This window comes from Callionymus lyra, chromosome 2 (genome assembly GCF_982586985.1).
Source record: "Callionymus lyra chromosome 2, fCalLyr1.hap1.1, whole genome shotgun sequence".
NCBI lineage: Eukaryota > Metazoa > Chordata > Actinopteri > Syngnathiformes > Callionymidae > Callionymus > Callionymus lyra.
In genome coordinates, this window is record NC_141819.1 from 22,981,391 (window position 1) to 23,003,951 (window position 22,561).

The following is a 22,561-nucleotide window of genomic DNA, read 5'->3' on the forward strand; positions in this document are numbered from 1 at the left end:
TCTTTAATCCCAAAAGTCTACAATTCAAAGGGACTCATTGTATAAACAAAGCGGGTGTGATTACAACTGCCTTGAGTAGGAGTGAAGCCATTATTACATAATAATGGACTTCACTTTCGTAACCTCTCGTTTGCTAACAATTCCGACGGGGGAGAACTTTATGGAGTAATAAGTTCAAAACGTGGTCATAATGAGAGACTTACTGCATCTTGGAGAGGAAAACTTCAACATTTGAAACATGTCAGTGAGTCAGGTTTTCACATTGGCTGCCCTTTAAAATTCTAAAATATTTTGATGTTCAAAATTGTTTGGAGGTTGGTAGATGACATAACTATAGTTTTAAAATAAAAATCTAGTATTTAGTGTGTTAGTACAAACCAGTTGAAAACCCTTATAAAGATGAAACTTCTTCTATCTAGATACAGTGTATTATGGTCGAGCTGGAGAAGATGTAGTGCTTTACCTTGGTGGTGACAGAAAGACTGGCTCCTTGCTCCAGTAGTGCAGAAGCTACATCCCTGTGTCCTTCTCTGGCAGCGAGGTGTAGAGGTGTGTAACCAGAGCTGGTGGTAGCATCAGGAAAGGCTCCATTTGACAGCAACTGTTGAACGATGTCTTGTTTCCCGAGTCGACTGGAGATATGAAGCGGCGTCTGATCATCCTGTGTTGACGACAGCCACACAAGTTTGGCGTGAGTGAGATGATTATGTGTATTTTTTATCTACTTATCTACTTGTACTTTAGACCATTTGCTAGTAACATACTTGAACAGACATAAGTAGCTAGAAAACAAACCTTTGCTTTGGCATCCACACAGGCTCCGTTCTGGACCAAATATCGCACCACGTTGGACTGACCTGCTCGTGCTGCCATGTGCAGCGCTGTCTCGCCTCTCTGTAAACACATACATACACACACAATCTTTAAATCATGTTTCACAATACATTTGATATATTATGTATGGAGAGATCTTAGTCATAATGACATCCTCTCATTCTGCTTTACTGCAGTCAGAGATCGCACAGGTTCTTGTTTTTCTTTTTGACATACGTTGTCTCTGTGCAGTATTTGAAACAAAGCTCTTTCTGAGGGCTGTAACGGACACATTTTTTTTCTATTTTCACTGAACTCACCACGTTACTTGTATTTGGAGATGCGCCGTGATTTATAAGCTGGTGAACGATATTTTCATGTCCCATAAACGCTGCAACGTGAATCGGAGTCAGACCGGACTGGAAAAAAAGAAAGCAGGTGTACAATAAAAATGAGTTTGTGTTAAGCAGAACTTGGATACATCTATAAACAAACACACTTTTTCTTGAATAAATATCATAAACGGCTCATAAACGGATCTCATAAACGGATCATAAAGATAAACAATTTCCCGAAGGAGACCTCCTGAGGGATCAATAAAGTTTTACCTTACCTTACCTTATAAACCTAAGGTACTGCCCTAATGGCTGAGACAGTTGTTCATGTTTAATCCTTGTATAGTTATACAAGTATAGCAAGAGTTTAAGTGTCATACAACATCTCTTAAACACCACTAATCATCATTAAAAGCTGTGACTACAATCACACCCACCTCAGTGACGGCTTGGATGGACGCTCCGTGCTTCAGCAGCAACTCCATCACCTTGACTCTGTTCTTCTTACATGCGATGTGCAGAGGAGTGAAGCCGTTCTAGAAATGCAGAGACCACATCTCTTACAGAGTGGAAACCGGCCTCAATCTCTTTGGCAGAAGTCAACTCTGGATTGCTGAGTGGAAACTAAACTTTTTTCTTTCCACCACTGCCAGACGAGCATGTGTGGAAATAATCAGCTCAACTTTAAAATGTTGAAAAAAAAGAGAAAATCCTAAATATGCCGGAATGACAGACTTTCTACTGCTGCGCACGTTCTCGACTAACTTTTTGGTGATGACTTCATTTTCTTCTTGTGTCTATTTTTTCCTGCTCCTCCTCCTCATTCTCTCTCTCTCTCTCCCTCTCTGTCTATAAACTTACAGTACTCTAACCACACCCAGACGTCTCCCGTTACACCCGCTTTTTTTCCTGGTTATGTTCCACTGTTCTGATGTTTTTAAAAAAAAGAAAAAAAACAATCGGTAAGTCCTTCAAGATGCTCCGACTAGCTTATGACTAAACTAAAATGTTTAATATGATTTATTTTCTGTTATGGTGGGTGTTTGCCAAATGAATTGCAAGATAGGGAGCATCAACAATTAAAAATGTAAGGCCTTGGCATTTAAAAAAAAAAACAAGAAAATCTATGACATAAGTAAGTGAAGATATTTATCTTTTAGGGGCAAAAATAGCGTCTGTCCATTACTCATTATCTGATGAATATTGCAAAACGTTATATGTGAACAATTCGCAATATGATCTTTTTTTATATACAGTGTGTGTCAAAAATATTTGTTAGGGGTTAAATACTTTTTAGAGTAGCTTAGAAAAAAACAAGACTATGTTTTTTGTCTTTATATTCTACAGATAACTACATTACTCCAAGAAGGTTTGAAAGATATCGACATTTTTGGCCTAAAATAGTATTTATATACTGACTTTTTTTTCGGGAAATTAATTAATATTTACCTTTAGACACCCCAGCTTGTCACATTTCTTTCTGTTAAAAACTCTCAAAATTCTTCTTTTTCAATCAAACTGGATTCACACAGACCAGTGCAACAAACTGCTAAACTGTCAATGTGAAGATGAGACAGTTACATCGAATCCTGCCATTTTCAATCATAAAAAACACATTGCCAAAGATTGGGTTTTTTGTGTTGAATTTATGTTGCAAGCATATCTCAAGAATGTTCAATCTCAAGGTCATAAGGTTCTGCTGCTGTCCTTGGTCCAAACAATAAAGTTAAGTCTGTCCTCCCTTTGCTAGTTTCTTTCCAAAGCTGGTTTCAAAACAGGAAACACAAAGTATCTGACTTTAAAAATCCCCAGAACTTTATTTTCTTTTAAATACAATACATTTGATTTGAGCAAAACATATGCAAGGCTGGGCTCTGCCCTGGATACAACCTTCTAAACAGCATGTGGTATTTACTAGGTGCTAATTGGACTCTTCGAAAATAAGCTCCCGAATTTACTAATGCCTGTTACAACTAAACATGACATTGTACTGACAAAAACATTACTTTTAGGCATTCCATGTTTTCTTTTTTTAAATAAAATAAATAAATAAAAATAAAGATATTCTCATATATTTTAACATTAACTGTAATAACATAAGATATTTGAACCTTTCAAACAAAAACCTCTCTAAACCTTCCTGAATATACTACAAACGATGTAACTACCAACCTGATGACTGTGATTCCGAGTTTGTCTCATTTTAAAGCTGCAAACTGAAGTGAATAAAAAGCAAAAAACTCACAGATCTTAAATCGACTTAACTTAGTACTAGTACATAATACTAGTACCTGTCAATGTAGTTAAGACTCTTACACGTACTTATCTTTCTATTCATGCCTCTCAGTAAATCTCCATCTTAAATAACTACTCACCAGAGCTTTGGCGTTAGGGTTGGCCTTCTTGTCAACGATCACCTTCGCCACCTTGTAGTGTCCACAGTGGGCGGCCACGTGCAGCGCCGTCAAGTAATCGTTGGTCACGTCGTCCACTGGAACCTCGTGGTGCAGCAGGAGCTGGACACAGTTGAGGTGGTCGCCCTGCGTGGCCATGTGGAGAGGTGACAGCCCGTTCTAAGGGAGAGTTGGGGTGAGAGGTCAGTTAACCTTTAGGGTCTTTGTTTGGATAAAGAGTCACGATCGATCCAAACCTTGGTCTTGGATAGAATCGGAGCCCCTCTGTTCAGCAGCATCTCCACCACCTGCTCATGACCACTCCTCGCTCCGCAGTGAAGAGGAGTCAGACCGTCCTGTCGACACATTCAACTGCTTTATTGACATTCAATTATCTGACCTTTGGCAATTAATGTTACAGTTGGGGTGAGGAAGGTCTGCTATTTGTGATATAATGTTCCGAGTCCGCATGCACCTTTGAAACAGGCTTGATGGCTTTACAAACTAAAGATTAAACTTGCACACTTTTATATTGAAAAATCAGTATGAGCAGGAACCTTGGTCCGTGCATCTATCTTCGCTCCTCTCTCCAACAGCAGCCGCACCATGTTGCTGTTCCCACGTTTAGATGCTACATGCAGTGGAGTGATGTCATTCTAGGGAAGGGGGAAAAAACCACAATTTTGTCACCTTAACTCAATATTATTTCGTTTTTTAGAGTCATTGGTCAATGAATCCAATCCCAGATTGATTTTACAGAATGAAGATGTTACCCGTGCTTTGAAGTCCACGGCGGCTCCTCTGTTCAGCAGCAGCGTGGCCACGTTGATGTTGCCGTAGTGAGACGCGATGTGAAGAGGAGTGAATCCGCTCTGAGAAGGAGGCACAGGAAAACACAATCAGAGAGGAAAGAAACAATCCAGAATAAGTTTGAAGCGGTGAGCAAAGCGTGACGGGACATCAAGAGGCTCAAAGCTGGAAGTTTAAAACTAGCAGGTGAAGTTACATCGTCTTACATAAAAAAACAACAGGTGAAAATCATGCAAGTTAAAATGCATGTACAAGTAAAATGCCAAAAATCTAACCTCTTAAATGCAATTCTTTAAATCTGAGCGAGAATAAACATGCAGGAGATCATGCGTTCTCAAAGTATAAATTCAACATCATGTCCTTCTTAACCAGAATTCTGCACTTTAATCTTGGAAAGTTGCTGTTAATACTCACAGCCGAAGACAAGATGATGAAACGTTTGACTATTAATATTTGTTAATTTCTTAGCATGGTTTTCTCCGCAACAAAAAAATGAAACGTATCAAGTGTCATAACAGTAACATGCATGTACACACACACAAGGTTTTAAATATGGGTGTGTTCCAAGAGCAGTGAGGTCAAAGTAACTATACAATTGTACATAACCATGCACATGCATGTGTCTGACAACATTAGCTGTGGATTATTAGAAAAAATATCCAAAAGTCAAAACAATATATTTGCTGCTATAAAGACCTAAAACACCATTAAAAGACTAATGTTCAATTCAACAACCAGTCCAATACTAGAACTATGTACATATTCTTATAAACACATTGTGTTAGACATCATTCTTTTTCTTCTAGGCAGATTATTTTAGTTAATTATTTTTCTCACTTCCGTCTCCAACACATAAAAACGTGACGCAAGCTGTGCTATGAAACAGCAGAAGCTTTCATGCTAGCAGACAGAAGGCTTTGCAGTGAGAGGAAGAGAGAGGGAGCAGAGCAGAGGGAAAGTTCTACCTCTGTTGTTCGATTCACCATCATCTAGAGAGCAAAGAGGGTGAAGAGAGAACCCGGATGAGAGAGAGAGAAGGAGATAATGAGGTGGTTAGTTCACCACAACAAACACACCAACACGATGGTCGCACAAAGCTGTAGGATGAGTGTGACGACAATGCGGTTGGATTTTAATGGCAATAGGTAACGCAGATGTAAAGATGAGTAGAGGAATACAATTCCTGGGTGAGACACAGTTAATAACTTTGCTAATGGATTAAACAAGTGGGTTGTATTAGCTTGCAGGGTGTATTTTAAACCAGTTCATCTATGGACAGAACCATGAGAATGTTAAAAAAAAATAAGTCAAGAACGAGTCACCCTCATGGTGACTAGAAGCTAATGCTAATCTTGTTGTTAAAGCTCAGTCTTTTCTTATTGAAATAGTCTGTAAATGGCATCTTAGTACAAGAAATGTTTAAATTTCTTGTATAGTAGTACTATTATATATCCCAAGCCAGTCCTCAGGCACCTCTACAGAACCAGTACCTTGGACTCCACATCGGCGTTGTGGTCGTTCTGGAGCAGCAGGGCAGCGGCCTTGGTGTCATCTTTCCGGGCAGCGATGTGCAGCGCCGGGAGTCGAACTTTCCCTTTGGTGTCATTTTCCAGCAGGAGAGAAACCACTTGGTCATGACCCTGCTGCAGCGCCACTGCCAGGGGGGTGAAACCATCCTGTGGATGGACGGAAGAGCAAACAATCAGCATCAAAACCGTCATCACAATTTCACACTGCACAATAAATGTAATATTGCAGATTTGAGCAAGATCCTTTAAAATGTTTTGTAATGTTTTGGACAATCAATTTAATTTACATTTAATCATACACATTTATTTAGTTGATATGCTATAAATATGTTTTATCACTAAATAAGAAAAAAAAAGTATACGTTCAATTTGGCACTTTAGCAGTTGAATGTTAGTTCCAATCTAATATTATTTGATGACTAATACATGTTTTTAAAAAACACTTTTTTGGTTTCATATGATCCTCATGTTCCTCACCATTACTCTCACAAATGCATCAATACTTAAATAAAACATTTTTGTAATAATTTGATAATATTGGCTTGAAATGTCAAAATCTCACCAAAATGATACACACAACCCAAATAGATCAACATCGACAAATCAGGCAAACAAATACCTGTGTGTGTATGCGCAGATATTTTTTAAGCATAAAAGGGCGTTGCCCCCTTCACAGAGTCACACTAAATCTTTTAATGTGAATCATGTATATTTCAGTTGAGGTACTCCTTTGTGGAATCATGTAAATCTGCAGTAAAATCCGCAGGAAATGAATATAAATAAAGCTCATTTCCTGGGGGATAGAAACATGAGCATGTGTGTGTGTGTGTGTGTGTGTGTGTGGGGGGGGGGGGGGGGGGGGGTGTGTGTGTGCGTGTAGGAATGTACGTTCACGTATAAATGGAGAGGAGCTCATCAGCAAACATCAAAGAAGATGCAAATAATGTGGGGGCGCAGACGGCATTTTAACAAACACACATTTATAATCAGAACCATGTCTGAGAGCTACACACACACAGCCAGACCTCGGGCCACAGAGGAATAGATATGAAAGAGAAGACGAAGTGATGAGACGTCCCAAAACTCCTCTTTGCTGTTTCATCTGCTTCATTACTGGGTCAAGATTCAACAACAACAACAGCAGTTTCAATGTGTATGTGCATTTGGTTGGAATTTTATTTCAATCATCATTGAAAGTCCTTTCATTAATAGATTTTTAGTCAATAAACTACAAATAGTGCAGTTCAACGACCATTTTGAAAAGTTGTTACACTTGAAAACATGTTAACCCATGTATTATATTCATGTGTAAAATCATCTGACCAAAGATATTTAATACAAAATGTAATTGAATGAAATTATTTTCTTTAATACATTTTTTTTCATGGTACATTCTGAATAATACCAAAATATTACCTTGTCTTCATAAACGTAAGAAAGATGCACCTAAATTATTTAAAAATACAAACAATACAAATTGTTTGTATACTACTAAAAAGTGAAACAAGTAACTATACTCCCAATCAATACATTTATCCATAGTTTAATTTGTATTTAATTTATTTAAAAATATATATTATAGAAACAACAGCAGACTTTTGTTAATGTCACTACAAATGTGAAATATTCGTTGTAATCTAAAATACTGAGACCATTTCCTAATGTACAGCAAAACTGAACTAATGCCCAGAATTCTCAGTCGTTTTCTGACCAGCATTCTTCGTGTGAAGCAGAAAAGAAAAAATATAAATTATTAACGTCGATGGATTCCAGCTTCAAGCCACGATAACATTTGCAATAAATAATTTAGCTCCCTCTACTGGAGTCTAAGGGTAACTGCGCAGAGAAGTGGAAGGATAAGACAAAGAACTAGAGACGAGATAAAATCCAAACGACAATTACAACTTCATTTAATTTGTTTCCTTAAAACTGTGTTTGTATCACTGCATTGCGATGTTGTGAGAAAGCCACACCATTATTAAGCAATGTATTATACAAGCTTGAAATAAACCTGACATTAATTTAACACCAGATATTTTCTTTACATATTATTCATCCAATAATTTCCCACTTTAAGGTAATATAAGCTGAGAGGGAATTACAGTGAATCTAATGCAAAACTTCCAAAAAGAGTTATATATAGTCCCATATCTACTAATCAGAACTGATTCCATCCATTCAAATATGCCAAAATAAAACTATATTTATTAACATTAAACTGTGATGTATATTGGTTTTTAATTATTCATCTGGCGGACACAAAAATAAGCATAGGATAATCACAAGGTCACAGCTGGACAATCTGGTGTCCCAAGAGCAGAGCTGAAGGTCACTGAGACAGACTGTGGCTCACTGCTGCCCCCTATTGTCGCGCAGCTCCCACACAAAACACACAAAAACTGCTGATGCCGTTCATATTCTACAATCGACCGCCAGCATTCACTAATTTACCACTAAGACGCGTTAGCAGCTCATTGTTATGTGTAATTACGGGAGTATAAACAAGCCACATGTGATGGTGTGTGTCTGGTCTGTGCTGTGTGTGTCTTCACCTCCGTGGCGATGCTCTGGCTGGATCCATGTTCCAGTAAGTACTGAACCACATCCATATGGTTCTCCTGGGCCGCCATGTACAGAGGAGTGAAGCCATTCTGGAGAGGTATACAGAAAATATTTTAAGAAATTATCCTGGTTGTGGTTATTGTGTTGCATTTGTTTGGATCACTTTATTTCTGCGTGGAACTTTTATGACTCAAGGTAACCAACAACGTGCTCGACACAATGTGGTTTGTGACGAAACCGACTGAAGCATGAACACATTGAAGGTCGCATCGGTGAATATAAAAGGAGGTAGAACAAAATGTTTCCTCGAGTCAGATGACCCTGAGTGTTTAATGTTTTATGCGAAAAAAATAGTGTGGGCGACACATTCCTCACCCCTGATAGCATCACATCATGCTTGGATGCGCACAAAAACAGAGTTAAGAATATACTGATATAAAACATTTGTCAACACAGAGAGACTTTAACGTTTAAACTCTGGTGGAGCCTGAGAAATCAAATGATATGCAATATTAAAAAAGTGTGAAAAGTCCAGACTCAGATTCATATGGTTGTCACACAATGTAGCATTATTTAAAATAATATAATATGGCACAAAATCATGTTTTATTTCTGTTTTGAGTCACTGTTTTACCTCTACACAATTACTGAAATGTTTATGCAAAGTCATTAGAAAACATAAGATTAGAACACCGAAATTAATGCTGTTAAATAACACAATGAAACACTTTGAAAAGTGAAAAGTATTTTCCCTTCATGTATAAAGTTCCTGGTATTGTTCATTGCAGAACAAGGCAAATTCACTGACATCCTCTGTGTTGCTATGGCGACAGCAGCGGGAGGTTCACTCAGTATTGAATATGGGTCAGGCAGTGGAGAAACATGCTGACGCAGCACAAACGCAGACACTTCCACTGACTACGCAGACGCGAAGAAAAGTTGAATGTGTGTGTGTTCGTGTGTGTACCTGAGACTGGGAGTTGACATTGGCTCCATTGGTGACCAGTTCCTTGACGACATCATTCTGACCAGCTAAAGATGCAATGTGCAGGGCTGTGTTCCCCTTCTGAAGAAAAAAAATGGTGTTTATTATTAGATATTATGCTACAGAAAACAACAACCTTTTAGCATTTGAACGATTTACAACCGTATGGAGAGGTATCATATATACCTCTCCACTCAAATGTTTTTAATATATTTAAATAATACCCAAATTATTTCCTGTCCATAGAACTCCTATACATTACATGTCCTTGTTATTTCCGCCGTACAGTTTCATCTCTTATCGTCTAGATTCTTCTAATAGTCCTCTAGACAAAAGTTGACTCCAATATTCTAACGCTTGAGCTCAACAGATTCAGCAGATTATAATGTTTTTATAGAATCTTTTACTTTGCTTTGTATTGACATTTTATTATCTCTTCATATTTTTTAACTTTTTGGTTTTCTTTTACCTCCCAATAACCCCTTTTCATTGTAAACAAGTGAACACACCAGGGCCGGGTCTAGACAGGCATGTATGAGGGGGCAGCCACAAATCTTGAGGGTGGCATTGTGCTGTTACTTACTTACTTACATGTAAGTTTGAGGGGACACAACATTTATTTGAGGGGGCCAGGCCCCCTCTTGCCCCTGCCTAGACCCGGCCCTGGAACACACACTGACTGGTTTAACTGAGTTCATGTCTGAGAACATCATGGACACGGTGAAGCAGTTTAGATAAAGAATCCTGGTGAGACACATTTAAGTGAATAACACAGTCAAGTGAGGAATCCGGCTCCGGCTCCTTCTGCGTCTTTGTAACTTGTGGTTTGATGCACAAACCAATAATAGTGACAGTGTGTTGGAGTGATTCAAACACCTTGGTGGATGCGTCCACGTTGGCGCCCTGCTTGATGAGCTCAGCCACCACCTCCACATGACCCTCCTTAGATGCCAGATGAAGCGCGTTCAGACCATTCTGGACAAAAAAACGGCAGAGATTAGCATCAAGCTGGGACTAGCAGCAGCTCCCTCGCTTACTGTCCGAGCCAAACGGACCAAATGATGTTGTTTTACACCTAAAAGAGTGACTAATGTGTTGATTTAAGTGTGTCTTTAATAGATGTTGGACTCTATTGTACACATCAGTATGTGTCTGTTTGTACAAAACTCTCTTTTCATTGAAATATTAACATTAGAAAATGTGTTTAAGCCCAGTCCACCTCCAAGGGACTTATTGTATAAACAAAGCGCTGTGTGATTAGCGCTGAAGAAATAGTAAAGACATTATTACGTCATAATGGACTCTACTCTTGAAACCTCTCGTTCGCCGAGATTTCAGACGGGAAAGAACTTTATAAAGTAATAAATGCAAAACATGGTCATGATGAGAGACTTACTGCGTCTTTAAATGAAAGAGCCATCACATTTTCTTTTCTAAATAATCATAGTATCTGCCACTATCTAATGTCCTTGTTATTTGTGTGGTAAATATTAAAAACCTCATTGAACTCAACCACACTATAACCTGCAAAATGTGTAATTAGAAAAACAAAACTTTGACCAAACTTTCTTTCTACAATGTGGCAAAAGGATCTTTCCTTCCTATCTTGCAACTGATTCCAATCCAGGTTAAACCAGGCTAATGTAATTACTGACTCAGAAAATCTGATATGCCTTCAAACTGTGGTAGAAAAAATTGGGAATCAACAAAAATCTGTGACTTATTAATTGTAGAAATTGCTCTTCTTTGAATTTCTGATGGAAGTCTGGCCAGCCAACTGTCAAGAATACAATCATGATCTCGCCTATTCATTCATTTCCCAGAGTTTCTGTCCCACATGTGGACTAAAGGTGGGAAATGTATTCTAGGATTGAGTTCACAAAGGTACAATGGAGGGAAAACATTTTTCCATCAGTCAAGCTTAGTCACCACTCAGTTTTTCCTGCCAACATTAACACAGCTTTAACATAGTCGGCTCAACAAGTCCTCACGTTACTAAGATGAAAAAATCATGGTGAGAAGTTTCCGGAGCAGGACCACTAGACTGAGTAACTTTTTATCTCACAGGTCCTGCTCTTTACACACATTATTTATTACTAGTATTCTTTAATGTATTGCTACCTCCTTCAAGGGGCTTTCTGAATAGAATATTGTCATTGTAGTTATCAATATTAATCTTAAACAAATCTCAATCAATTTCTTGAGACAGAAGTTTTTGAATCCTTGAATCTGCCTTAAACTACTTAAACATTCATGACTTCTCTATGAAATGAAGCAAATCTGGCAAAAATGTTTTTCCAAAATGCTTAACAAACTGGTTCAACTCGCACAAAATGTGTAAAATGATCTTGTGAACATACCTGATTACAAATATTGATGTCGACTCCATTCTTCAGGTAATCTAAAGCTTTCTCTAAATTTCCTGCTCGAGCCGAACGAAGGTAGCAGGCGTTGACGTCAGTCTGCAGAGAGACAGAGAAACACACCAGTTAAAACAGTTTTATTTCAGCTCGATCAGGCCGTAACACACACACACACTGCAATATTTTCTAATGCATTTGCTTCATCAATACTTCATCAGTGTTCAACATCCTGGTCACAGTGTGATGTGGATTGTTGGTCCAGCGTGGAGGTAAACAAGCAGCAGAACAGGTCTGAGTTTATCTCAGATTTCATGGCTTTGGTGCTCTAGCTATAGTTACAGTCCACCCTGGTAAAAGAACAGCTGCTCACATACACACACATGCAGACGTACACATGCACACACTCACACAGACCAGGGACAAAGCATAAGAGCTCTCCAATTACCCTCCGACCGTGATTGTAGAACACTTTTCCCAGTGAGTCGACTTCGGGCAGAAGCAGAGATTGTGTTTAATAATTCAACTATTTCTTTGGACCTTCAACCACGAATCACGTGTCATTTACGAAAACATTTATTTAGAAAACAGCTGCTGTATTATCCATCTCAACCCTGATATCATGGTTGTCATGTGACTGCTCGCTGCACCAGAACGTCTGTTGTTGTAGACAGATTATTGGCTCCGGTCAGTTGCTGAGCTCATTTCCCCTCTAGTCAATGGATACGATCTCAGGTCACACACAAAGACACAAACACACACACAAATGCGGCAGGTTTCTAGTGTCAGCATCAGGCCTGTCGCACTTCCTGTATGTTGGAATGTGACTTTGACTTTCCCCTACAGTTGTTGGGTACATATACATGACATGAAACCTTAGAATAAAGTTCTACCTAACCTAGAACAAAAATATACTGAGTATAGAATGACTTCCATTCAGTATCACTACAGTTTTAAAACAGGACATTTTATAATTCACAGTTACAATAATTGTGATAAGCAAGACAGCTAACTGCTAGCAAAGAACATATTTGCTAGCCAATAACATACGGTATATGCTAGCAAAGAACATATTTAGAAAGCAAATACAGGGTTTTATAAATTGCTACAGAATAATGTGCTCAAAGAGCAAACAAGTATTTCAGAAGAGACTCTCACCAGACAAAACAATGTTTACTTCTGCTGGGCGACATTTTCCTCCACAAATGACAACATGCTAAGCTAAACGTGCTAACAGTCTGATAAGCTAATGCCAAGATAATGCTAAAACGAACTCCTCACTTGATTAATATCTACTAAAAATAAATATTAGATTTAAATACAAGACGAGACTTGTCCCTTTTTGAATCCAAAAATACCAGTTCTCTGCATCATAGCTTTAACTGAAAGAGGGTAATCAAGGTCATTGAGAAAAGCTCATATTCAAACACATTTTTATTGGACTTTACAAAACTTTCACAATAATCGTTTAATTCATCATAAAGTTATATGGCATCGAATTCATAGATGATGATACATTTAAATAATAATCCAACCAAAATATACTTGAGTAAAAAATTTAAATTCATAGAAATTCCATCTCCAAACATGGAAATATTTATGTAAAACGTACGTTCGTTTAACATGAATCTAAACTAGACCAAACAGATGGTGGTTTGAGCCTACAGCTAAAAAACACTTAAACTGTCACCAATTCACCACCAACTCATAACACAAGTCCCTGAAGCACAAACGTGCATCCAATTTATATCTTTCATCAATTTCCCTTGAACCTGCATCAACCTCAGATCCTGGATTAACTTTGGACATAATCTCTTCTTGATAGAAAACAGTCTGTTACGGTACATGTGAAGATTATGGGTTACAGAAACAACATATTGTTGGAGACTTCAAATCAGGATAAAAATAGATCACTATGATGAAAATGTTTTGTTTTATTAATTTTTTTTCAGATGCTTAAAGATTCTATGACAAAATAGTAAAATCCAAATGACGACGTGTGCGATGAAGAGGTGTCGATAAAGTTGCAGTTGAATGTCGGTTGGTGAAAACAATTCTAGGAAACACACTTTGAAAGGTGAAGGCGGTGAGGTTTATTTCCTTTGTGTTGAGCAGGTTGCCAGTGCGAGCCAGAACCACAGCTGCCACTATTCAGTCCCACATGCTAGTCCAGTCCCACGTTTTGGCTCAGCAACAAGAAGACTTGTTATCGTCTAGTTTGCCAGCCGTATTAAGAATTTTGACCACGTACACAAGACAATAAATCTTCCAAATTCATGCTCAGTGCAGACGTCTCCAGGACGCCAGATTTATGTGATTAATGAGAGCCATTTTCAGGTGTTTCTCTCACTAAGAAACGCTTGATGACTTCCTGTAACGCTGAGATACATGAAATTAATGCCAATATAAATAAAGGATTAATGAATAGCTTGCATCAGAGAAGTGCTATTTTCACATAAACCCCCCATTAAAAGAGTAGAAAGTAGCAGACAAGCTAGTCACTGTTCATTATTCATTGTTCTATATGTGATGTTTGCGACTGTGTTTAGATCTAACTCTCTCACTAAGTGACAGGAGTGTGACTTTTTTTTTATCCGGCAGAGATATTCAAACAATGTTTCGAACCACTACAGTTACCACATTCCATCCGGGCAGCCGGCGACAAACGCTGACCACCACTGAAAGGGACAGAGACGTGTTTATAGTCTTTATATCAGCAGCTGAGGGCTCTCTGAACAAAACCAGACTATTCGGCTGCTTATCATGTGTACGAGAGCTTCATATCTCAAATGTCACATAGAAATACTGTAAAGCAGCCACACAATAATTATGAAGACTTTCAAATAGCAGTAAAGTATTTTAGCTTCTCATTACATTTTTTAAACAGAAACAGGCATTTATTTGAAAAACTCTATTTAATATATTTTTTCTTCATTTCTTTAATTGTTATTGGTTAAAAAAGATACATAAGAAATAAGTATGGTATCCGTTTTCGAAACACTTGAGGTTAAAAATCAATGATGTGGATAGATAACAAGCGATTTTTAAATAAACAAAAGCAGATATTTTTATGCACTATGCACTTTATTGTTTACAACTACTAATTGTTTCTTTACTTAAAAAAAACGTTATTTTTGTATTTTACACATACATTCATAAATAAAGAGTGTTTCATAATTTTACATACTGCAGACATTGAAATGTTTTTTTTTTTTTAATTTATCACAATATTATTAAAAATAATATTTGTGTTTATATTTATTATTTTCAAACATACTTATATTACTACTACCAATCAGAAGAAACAACGTTAGTAATGCTAATGATACTGAAAAAAACAACCTCGAAGCCTTTACCAACAAAGGTTACAAAAATGTCATTTTCCTGTCTCACATTATATTTCTACTCACAAAATAATTCACTGGTCACTGCAATTCTCTGCTTTTTTTAAATTTCATACAAAAAAATTTACAGAGCAGCATTGTTGACCAAGGTCAGGTGCTTCCACCCCAAAAAACAAAAAATATATCAATCATCTTTACATCCACTATAATCACTGTAAGATGCATGCAAAAAATAATAATGGCATAATGTCAACTAGTTTGTGTGAACACAGAGGTATGCACACAAACTCTTACACATTCTGACACACACACTGCAGCAAAGTTGACAGTTCGACCCCCAAGTGATCCAACAACCTGGGACTGTCGCAATGAGAATCCTGCAGATCATAAACTCCACAATCTGGACACGGCAAAGCTTTCATCTATTTACAAACAGCAAAGACTTACTTCTGCCAGATAGTCTGCTGCCTCCTCTACTGCCATGTTGGTGAACGTGTGAAACCTGAGCACTCAATTACTGTAGCAGCCCGGCAGCCAGGGGGAGAGACAGGCAGGGGGAGAGAGAGAGAGAGAGAGAGAGAGAGAGAGAGAGAGAAAGCTAGAGAGAGATAGGGGCATTATGTCACGGCTAAAAATACCTGGCTAGCGCTGAGAAAGTCCAGAGCCTGGACGAGAAAGAGTTCCGGCGTTAATCTCGACTCTCACTGGAACGTCACACAGGATCAGAGGCCAGTCGGCTTCTCTGGCGCTTTAAATTGCTTTCTACCAAACCATCCAAGAGATAAAACACAGACTTTCTAACGGCTAGTCTTGGGGATTCAAACGAGGACGTTTGATTTGTGGTCAAACATGCGACAGGAGGAGGTGTAGTATTGCAATACACCGCAGCAACACTCTGATCTCCTTCAGTCCATAGTAGACCGTTGACCAGGTCACGTGGTTCGGCAGATTAACCAAAATTAATCTCAAAAACCTCCACAGCAGCAGCTTAACACAAATACAAAGATCCATCAGTGAATATTCAGTTACATTCTGATAAACTTGAAAAAACATAGGCTCTTTATAGCTTAAATTTCAACAGGTTCATTCTCCACCGATGCCTTGTTTCAAACAAAAATAAAGAATAGCCACCAGAGCTATTAACTGAAGTATAATAAGAGTGTTGTGGTCTACAGATGCATAGAAAAAGAAAACATTTCACCTGCTGTGAGTTGAATCTAATTTCTTTCATCGTATTCATATGATAATGTTAAGAATATTGTGATATTTAATGATGTTTTTTTCAGTTTATAGGTCGCTTTTTCATGTAGTCTCATACACTTTCATTCATGTTTAGCTGGAATATAATTTTAAGACATGATTCAACAAGCTGCAGAATCAACTTACCTTACCCAGAATTCCCACATCCCCAATCTCTCCATTAGATACTCCTCTTGAGTACGTTCTCCAAAACACATCTCCCACTAACATCGTTGCCAGTACACCTCGACCATGCTGGTTATAATTTGAACTGTGTCACTCAACCCTTAAGTCTGTGAACAACATTTCAAAGGACTCCAACTGCCCAAAACATAATCTGTGACGTGAGGGCGAGATTATAACGTGAGAGAGCGATCGAGAGAGAGAGACGTTGCCATGGGATCTCAAACTCACCCTTAAAACAGCAGCACTGCTCTCAGATTATTATTGTTGTGATCACCGTTGGTGTGAGCTTAAAGATTAGACGTTAGAAGTCCACATCTGTGTTATTTTAACATACAGATGTTGGGAGCAGATGAGGATGTAATCTAACTGTTACATAAAAAAAATATATATATATATCGGCAAGAACAAGCTGTTATACATGCATTCATAACCAAATAAAACCAGATATGATAAGAAAGAAAACAAAAACACCAAATACAGCGCACATATTTGCTCCCAAATATTTTCAAAATAAAGCATTAACACTCCCTTCTGATAAGCTATAGACAAGTAAAGTAAAGTTTTAATTGTCAACAAAACATTTTTAACGTTATTAACATAACATTTAAAAAAAAAGATTACATTTTATTCTTGGGATAACTTGATTCCATTAAATATTGTACATTTGGACTTCAATTTAATTATGAAAACACATAATTATGTTAACCTTTTATACACGGAACACGAAATTCCAGATAATTATTAAGACGTAAAACGGTGGACTTTGTCCCGCAGCTGAACCACTGAAAACACTCACAGCTGATCCGTCATTTCTAGGTCCAATGTCGGACCCTAGTGGTCATTCTGTGCCATTACTTCTCCTCACTGACAGACGAACGTTCTCTTTCTTTGTCTATATGTTAAACTCGCAGATTAAAATATGATCGACGCTCCACTATAAACAAAGATTAGATGCCACCTTCTCGTGAAATCTTTGGGACTACAGACGTTTCAAGACACCAGCTCGTGTGCTGTCCTGCCTCTGACTCAATGTGGAATGCAGCGCTCTGATTGGTGGATCAGCTACTGCAGTCTCAGTACTCACACAGGGCTGGTGAGACAGATGGAGGATACAAAAAAAACAAAAAAAAAACACAAGGTGCAACTACAGAATCTCAATGCCAGATGATTTCAAACACTTGTAAAGCTAAGTGCTGAGTCACGAGGTTTTATTTCCGAACTCTCTTTCTCTAGGACGACAGTCACATGACGTGTGAAGCTCTTTGTTTGGTCGATCATTATTGAAAGCATCAGTAGATAATGGTGGGTGACGTTGGACTGCAGACACACGGCTCTGGTTCGTCTTATTGGGCCTGATTAGCAGGCCTTGGATCAGCCCACAGAGGAGCACTCACTAAAATAACAGGTTGATATGCGTTTGTTTTTTTAAGAGCAGAGAGAAACGAGTGAGAAAATAGAAACAGAGCAAACACTCATGAATAAATCAGCTCCTCACATGAGTTAAAGCCCAACACACACTGTTTTCAACCTTTGTACTGTTGTTCGTTATATACCCGATATTTATCACATGCATCAATTCTTTTTTTTATATGTCCAATTTTAATTATTTTTTGTCTATCACAGTCCCAATTATTTGTTCATTTTTATGTATTTATAATTATTAATATGAAACATTTAGTTGTTGTTGATTACAATAAAACTTTTTTCCTTCATTTTGACAGTAGTTGGTCTTTTTAAAGCCGATGATTCCAAAGGTTGACACTGATATATTCGTAAAGAGCAACTGATGTGTTAATAAAGTGTGTCTTAAATTGATCGTGGACCCCTATTGTATTGTGTCTCTTTATACAAAACTCGCTTTTAACTGAAATATTCATCAAGGTTTGTCACCACGCGCATCAATCCCGGAAGTCTCCACCTCCAAGGGAATCGTTGTTAAACAAAGTGGGACGTTATTTGGGAGGAGTGAAGCCATTATAACATCATAATGGACTCCGCTCTCGTAACCTCTCGTTTGCCCAGATTTCAGACGGGGGACTTTATAAAGTAAAGTTCAAAACATGGTCATGATGAGAGACTTACTGCATCTTGGAGAGGAAGACTTCAACATTTGAAACATGTGAGTTGAGTTTTCACATTAGCTTTTAATTTTACGCAGATACAGGAGAGTTTAATAGTAAATGCTAACACACAGCAAGGTATGTGGCTAGCTTGTGATGCTAAACTATCATTAGCGAGTCTACAAGAAGCTAATACATAGAAAGATAACAGGCTCGACAATAGAGAAGGTGAAACAGGATTTATGTAAAAAAATAAAATAAAATAAAATTAATGTCTTACTCAAAAACAGGACAACGGAAATCATTACACTGAATACGGATTTGCTAACGCTCTGGTCCTGTCCTGCTTCTCCAGTGGACTACGGTGAACTTAACAACATATTAAAAAAGGAGTTAAGGTTTAATTAAACATTGATCTGAACCATCAAAAGATTAAATTAAACGCGTAAAGGAAGAGCTACTGTCATAGAATGTTGGTGAACAGCTCAGGGTCGTGTTCAGACAATTAAGTAAATCAATCGCGCACTTAAGATGTTCATCCGTCAGCAGGCTGCGTCCTCGCTCTGCTGACTCCTGGAACTTATGGTTGGATGTTTACCGCATCCTTAGGACCCTCTTAGTGTCCCCCAGTGTTTGAAGTGGGGCTTCATGCTAATACATGGCCAAGTTGACAGCGGCAGTGACCACTAGTATATGTTAACGCCAGGGACAGTTACAAAGATTATAAATACAATATATAATAGAGACAAGAGATCATTGGGCTGAACACATATCTTGGACCCTAAATATTCTGCCTCTGTGTTCTGTTGCATCTTCCTGATCCAGACAGATCTCAGACTGTTCACCTTCAAAATGTCCGTCTCGCACTGGGACTCTGCCAGGGAGACAAGACGGTCCGTGAAGCACTCTGCTGGATCCAGACGTCGCCCACTAAGTATTTTCTTCATGATATCTTATCACAATTGTATAAACATGTGCCAAACAATTATTACATTTGTACACAATGATTTCCAGATGGCTCAGAAGGATTTAAAATTAAACAATAGCACTAAACAAAGGAACTGGTTTTGTACTGTCAAAATTCTAAACTGCTATTTTAAGATAAGTGGACTTGTGGCAAAAAAAAGAAAACTCAACTCTCCTGACTCACTCACATGTTTGAAATGTTAAAGTCTTCCTCTTCAAGATGCAAGTATCTCAACCATGTTTTGAACTTATTACTTTATAAAGTTCTCCCCCGTCTGAAATCTCAGCGAATGAGAGGTTACGAGAGCAGAGTCCATACTGTTAAAAAAGTGGAATATAATTATTTTTTTTATTATTATTATTATGACGCAATAATTGCATCACTCCTGTAATCACACCCACTTTGTTTATACAACAAGTCCCTTGGAGATGAAGACTTCCGGGATTTATGACGCCTGGTGACAAACCCTTAAGGCTTGAGCAAACACAGCAGAGTGGGTGTGGTTATGGTAAACACGATTTCATCTCCAAGACATAAAGTGTTGTCAGTGGGCCGGGGCTTAAGTAAGAAAGTTTTGTTCAAACAGACACATACTGACGAGTTCAATAGAGATCCAACATCAGTTTAAGAGACACTTAAGTTAAAAAAAAAATGTTCTTACCCTATAATGCTGGATACACAGTACTAAATTATTCAACATTTGCGACCTGATATATTCATTTAATAATTAAATATCCTTTTTATCGTAGTGTGTCCAGAAAGTACAAACTGTAACATGTTTTTTTCCTCCCCAGGCATCTAACATACATAAAGGACTTAAACAAGTCTTCTATTAACGGTGGTCATCATTGCAGCCTGAGCTCTTAAGCACTTTTTCATCTTTCATTCTTGTCCTTATGTTCCTCCTCCTAAGTGTGTCACTCGTAGTGCAGTGGTTAAGACCCCACACATCAAAACCAGAGATGCACAATGTAACTGATATTAACGGTGTTTGATTCCTCCATAAAAAAAGTATGATGTCATTGTCTTGAGTGTAGCCTGACAGAGAAACATGGTTCTATTCAGCTAAATCAATCTGAAGGAGATAAATCTGCTGCCATCTAAGTGCTTGAGTGCGCGACTGCACGTGTGTGCACTTGTGTGTGCACTTGTGTGTGCGGGGAAATGAATGGACCGTCCCACTTCTTCATCCGCTGCAGAGCCGAGGAGAGCGAGAGGAGGAAGCCAAGATAAAAGCCAGAGCTAACTGCATCCTCATCTTTTCTACAATTTCCTCCTTTTTTTCCCCACCGTTAGTTCTCTCTCCCTCCTCGCCACTCGACTCTCGCTCTCTCCCTCTGTCTTCCCTCCTGTCTTGCAGTGTGCAGAGCGCTCCCCGTTACACTCCTTCCGTCCACCAATCAGAGCGCTGATGAGTCTCTGCACCAGCACTCTGACCCAGCAACCCCCTCTCTAGTCTGGTGCCACAGGTGGCATAAAACACCTTTTATAGCGGCACGCCGATGTCCGACACTGCAGGTCCGGACCCGCCCCTCGCCCGCATCTCATCCTCCGTGATGCTGTGTTTCTATAATTCATAACTCTCTGAGTGCATCTCCAGCCGAGTGTCGGCATCTGTGCGCTCCAAGCCTGCAGACATTTTTCCTTCTTATGAATTCCTCTGCATTTGACAGATTACAGGAATCACCACGCTGGCAGGTCTCCTGAAATGTTGCTTTATAGCGGCTTAAGTGAGTCATTATAGCGGTTTTATTGCATCATATTGATGTTTCTCGAAGCCCAGATTAACATTAATGACGTCCTGCAGACAGCTGGTAGCAGCTAACTGGTACAGATACATGGCACGGGCTATTTTTAATGCTGATGCTCCAACTTTCTCTCGTGGAGCTGAGGCGCTTGTTGGCGTTGAATTCAAATGAAGACGACACAGAAGAGTTTCTTTATCACAAACTGTTTCACTTGATCTGAAAAAAACATTGAGCCTTGTTCAGTTTTTACAAGTGATTTTCACACTTAATTAAAAGTGGATTTTATCATTTGTGCCTCACATTTTGAATTAAAAGAAACAACAATCTTTCCTTCAACAAAATATAAATCCTGTCCATTATTGCGTCACACTGGGTATATTTAAGCTTTCTTTGCATATTTATGCAAGCGTTACATTTGCTTGATACATTAAAAAACCCACACTTTTAAGCGTAGAGCGACAGCAGAGAAGAAGATCTATAACGCACCAGAGAGAATAATAAAAAGCCATTTTTAAATATTCCGAGGGCAGGAGGTTTCTCGGAACAAAGAGGAGACAGAATAAGTGGGTTTTCGATAAGAAGCGTGAACGGGTGTCAGGGGACATGTGTGCTACCATGCCTGCTCCCGGGGGACCTTCTATATTTATACGTCTGTCTTCACCAGGACCTCAGATGGTGGAGAGTATTGAGGCTGGAGTTTATGTTTTAGCTAAATGAGCCTAATCTCAAGCAACAATGGTCCGGGCCAAATTCGTGTTTACTGTGTCCGACCCCCTCGCTTCAGAGATAGCAGCAGCAGCAGCACGAGCTTGGCAGAACAATACCGTCCACTGCCAGCTGAAAGAGACGTGGGGTGGGATGACGGGTGCAGCGAGGAGGGGGAGGGAGGATGACAGGAGTCTGCAGGAAAGATAAAAAAACACACCCAAAATAAATCTCACAAGAAGCTGTGGCTTCGTTGTCTGTGACGAATTCCTCCTTTATCTCAGTCATCATCTGCTTGTGTGTTGGTGCTACAGATATTAGAACGAACCATCAATTACACGGTTTTTCATAACATAATTGACACATATTTTTCCATTGATATTGAACAGAAAAACAGCTGATTTAATCCTGTGTTATGTATCAGTAAGTAAGCTAGACACATATTTCTGTACCTAGTCATGTACTCTTTTTAACACGACCCTGAATTATTTAGAATTTTTTTTTTTTTAATTATAAATTACATAA

At 38.5% G+C, this 22,561-nt stretch overlaps 1 protein-coding gene across 3 annotated transcripts in view; it reads right to left on the minus strand.

Annotated features, from left to right (window-relative positions):
• Positions 1-22,561, minus strand: part of LOC148085996 (ankyrin-3-like) — a 70,366-nt gene that overhangs the window by 42,278 nt on the left and 5,527 nt on the right. For all 3 annotated transcript variants that reach the window (XM_087784145.1, XM_087784144.1, XM_087784146.1), the window contains exons 2-15: positions 11,788-11,889; positions 10,304-10,402; positions 9,410-9,508; positions 8,433-8,531; positions 5,842-6,027; positions 5,317-5,340; positions 4,315-4,413; positions 4,099-4,197; positions 3,799-3,897; positions 3,524-3,721; positions 1,586-1,684; positions 1,134-1,232; positions 796-894; positions 464-661 (exon numbers count right to left, since the gene is read on the minus strand). In XM_087784145.1, coding sequence (XP_087640271.1) covers positions 464-661; positions 796-894; positions 1,134-1,232; positions 1,586-1,684; positions 3,524-3,721; positions 3,799-3,897; positions 4,099-4,197; positions 4,315-4,413; positions 5,317-5,340; positions 5,842-6,027; positions 8,433-8,531; positions 9,410-9,508; positions 10,304-10,402; positions 11,788-11,889 — 1,599 coding nt within the window. The remainder of the gene's footprint in view (positions 1-463; positions 662-795; positions 895-1,133; positions 1,233-1,585; positions 1,685-3,523; positions 3,722-3,798; positions 3,898-4,098; positions 4,198-4,314; positions 4,414-5,316; positions 5,341-5,841; positions 6,028-8,432; positions 8,532-9,409; positions 9,509-10,303; positions 10,403-11,787; positions 11,890-22,561) is intronic.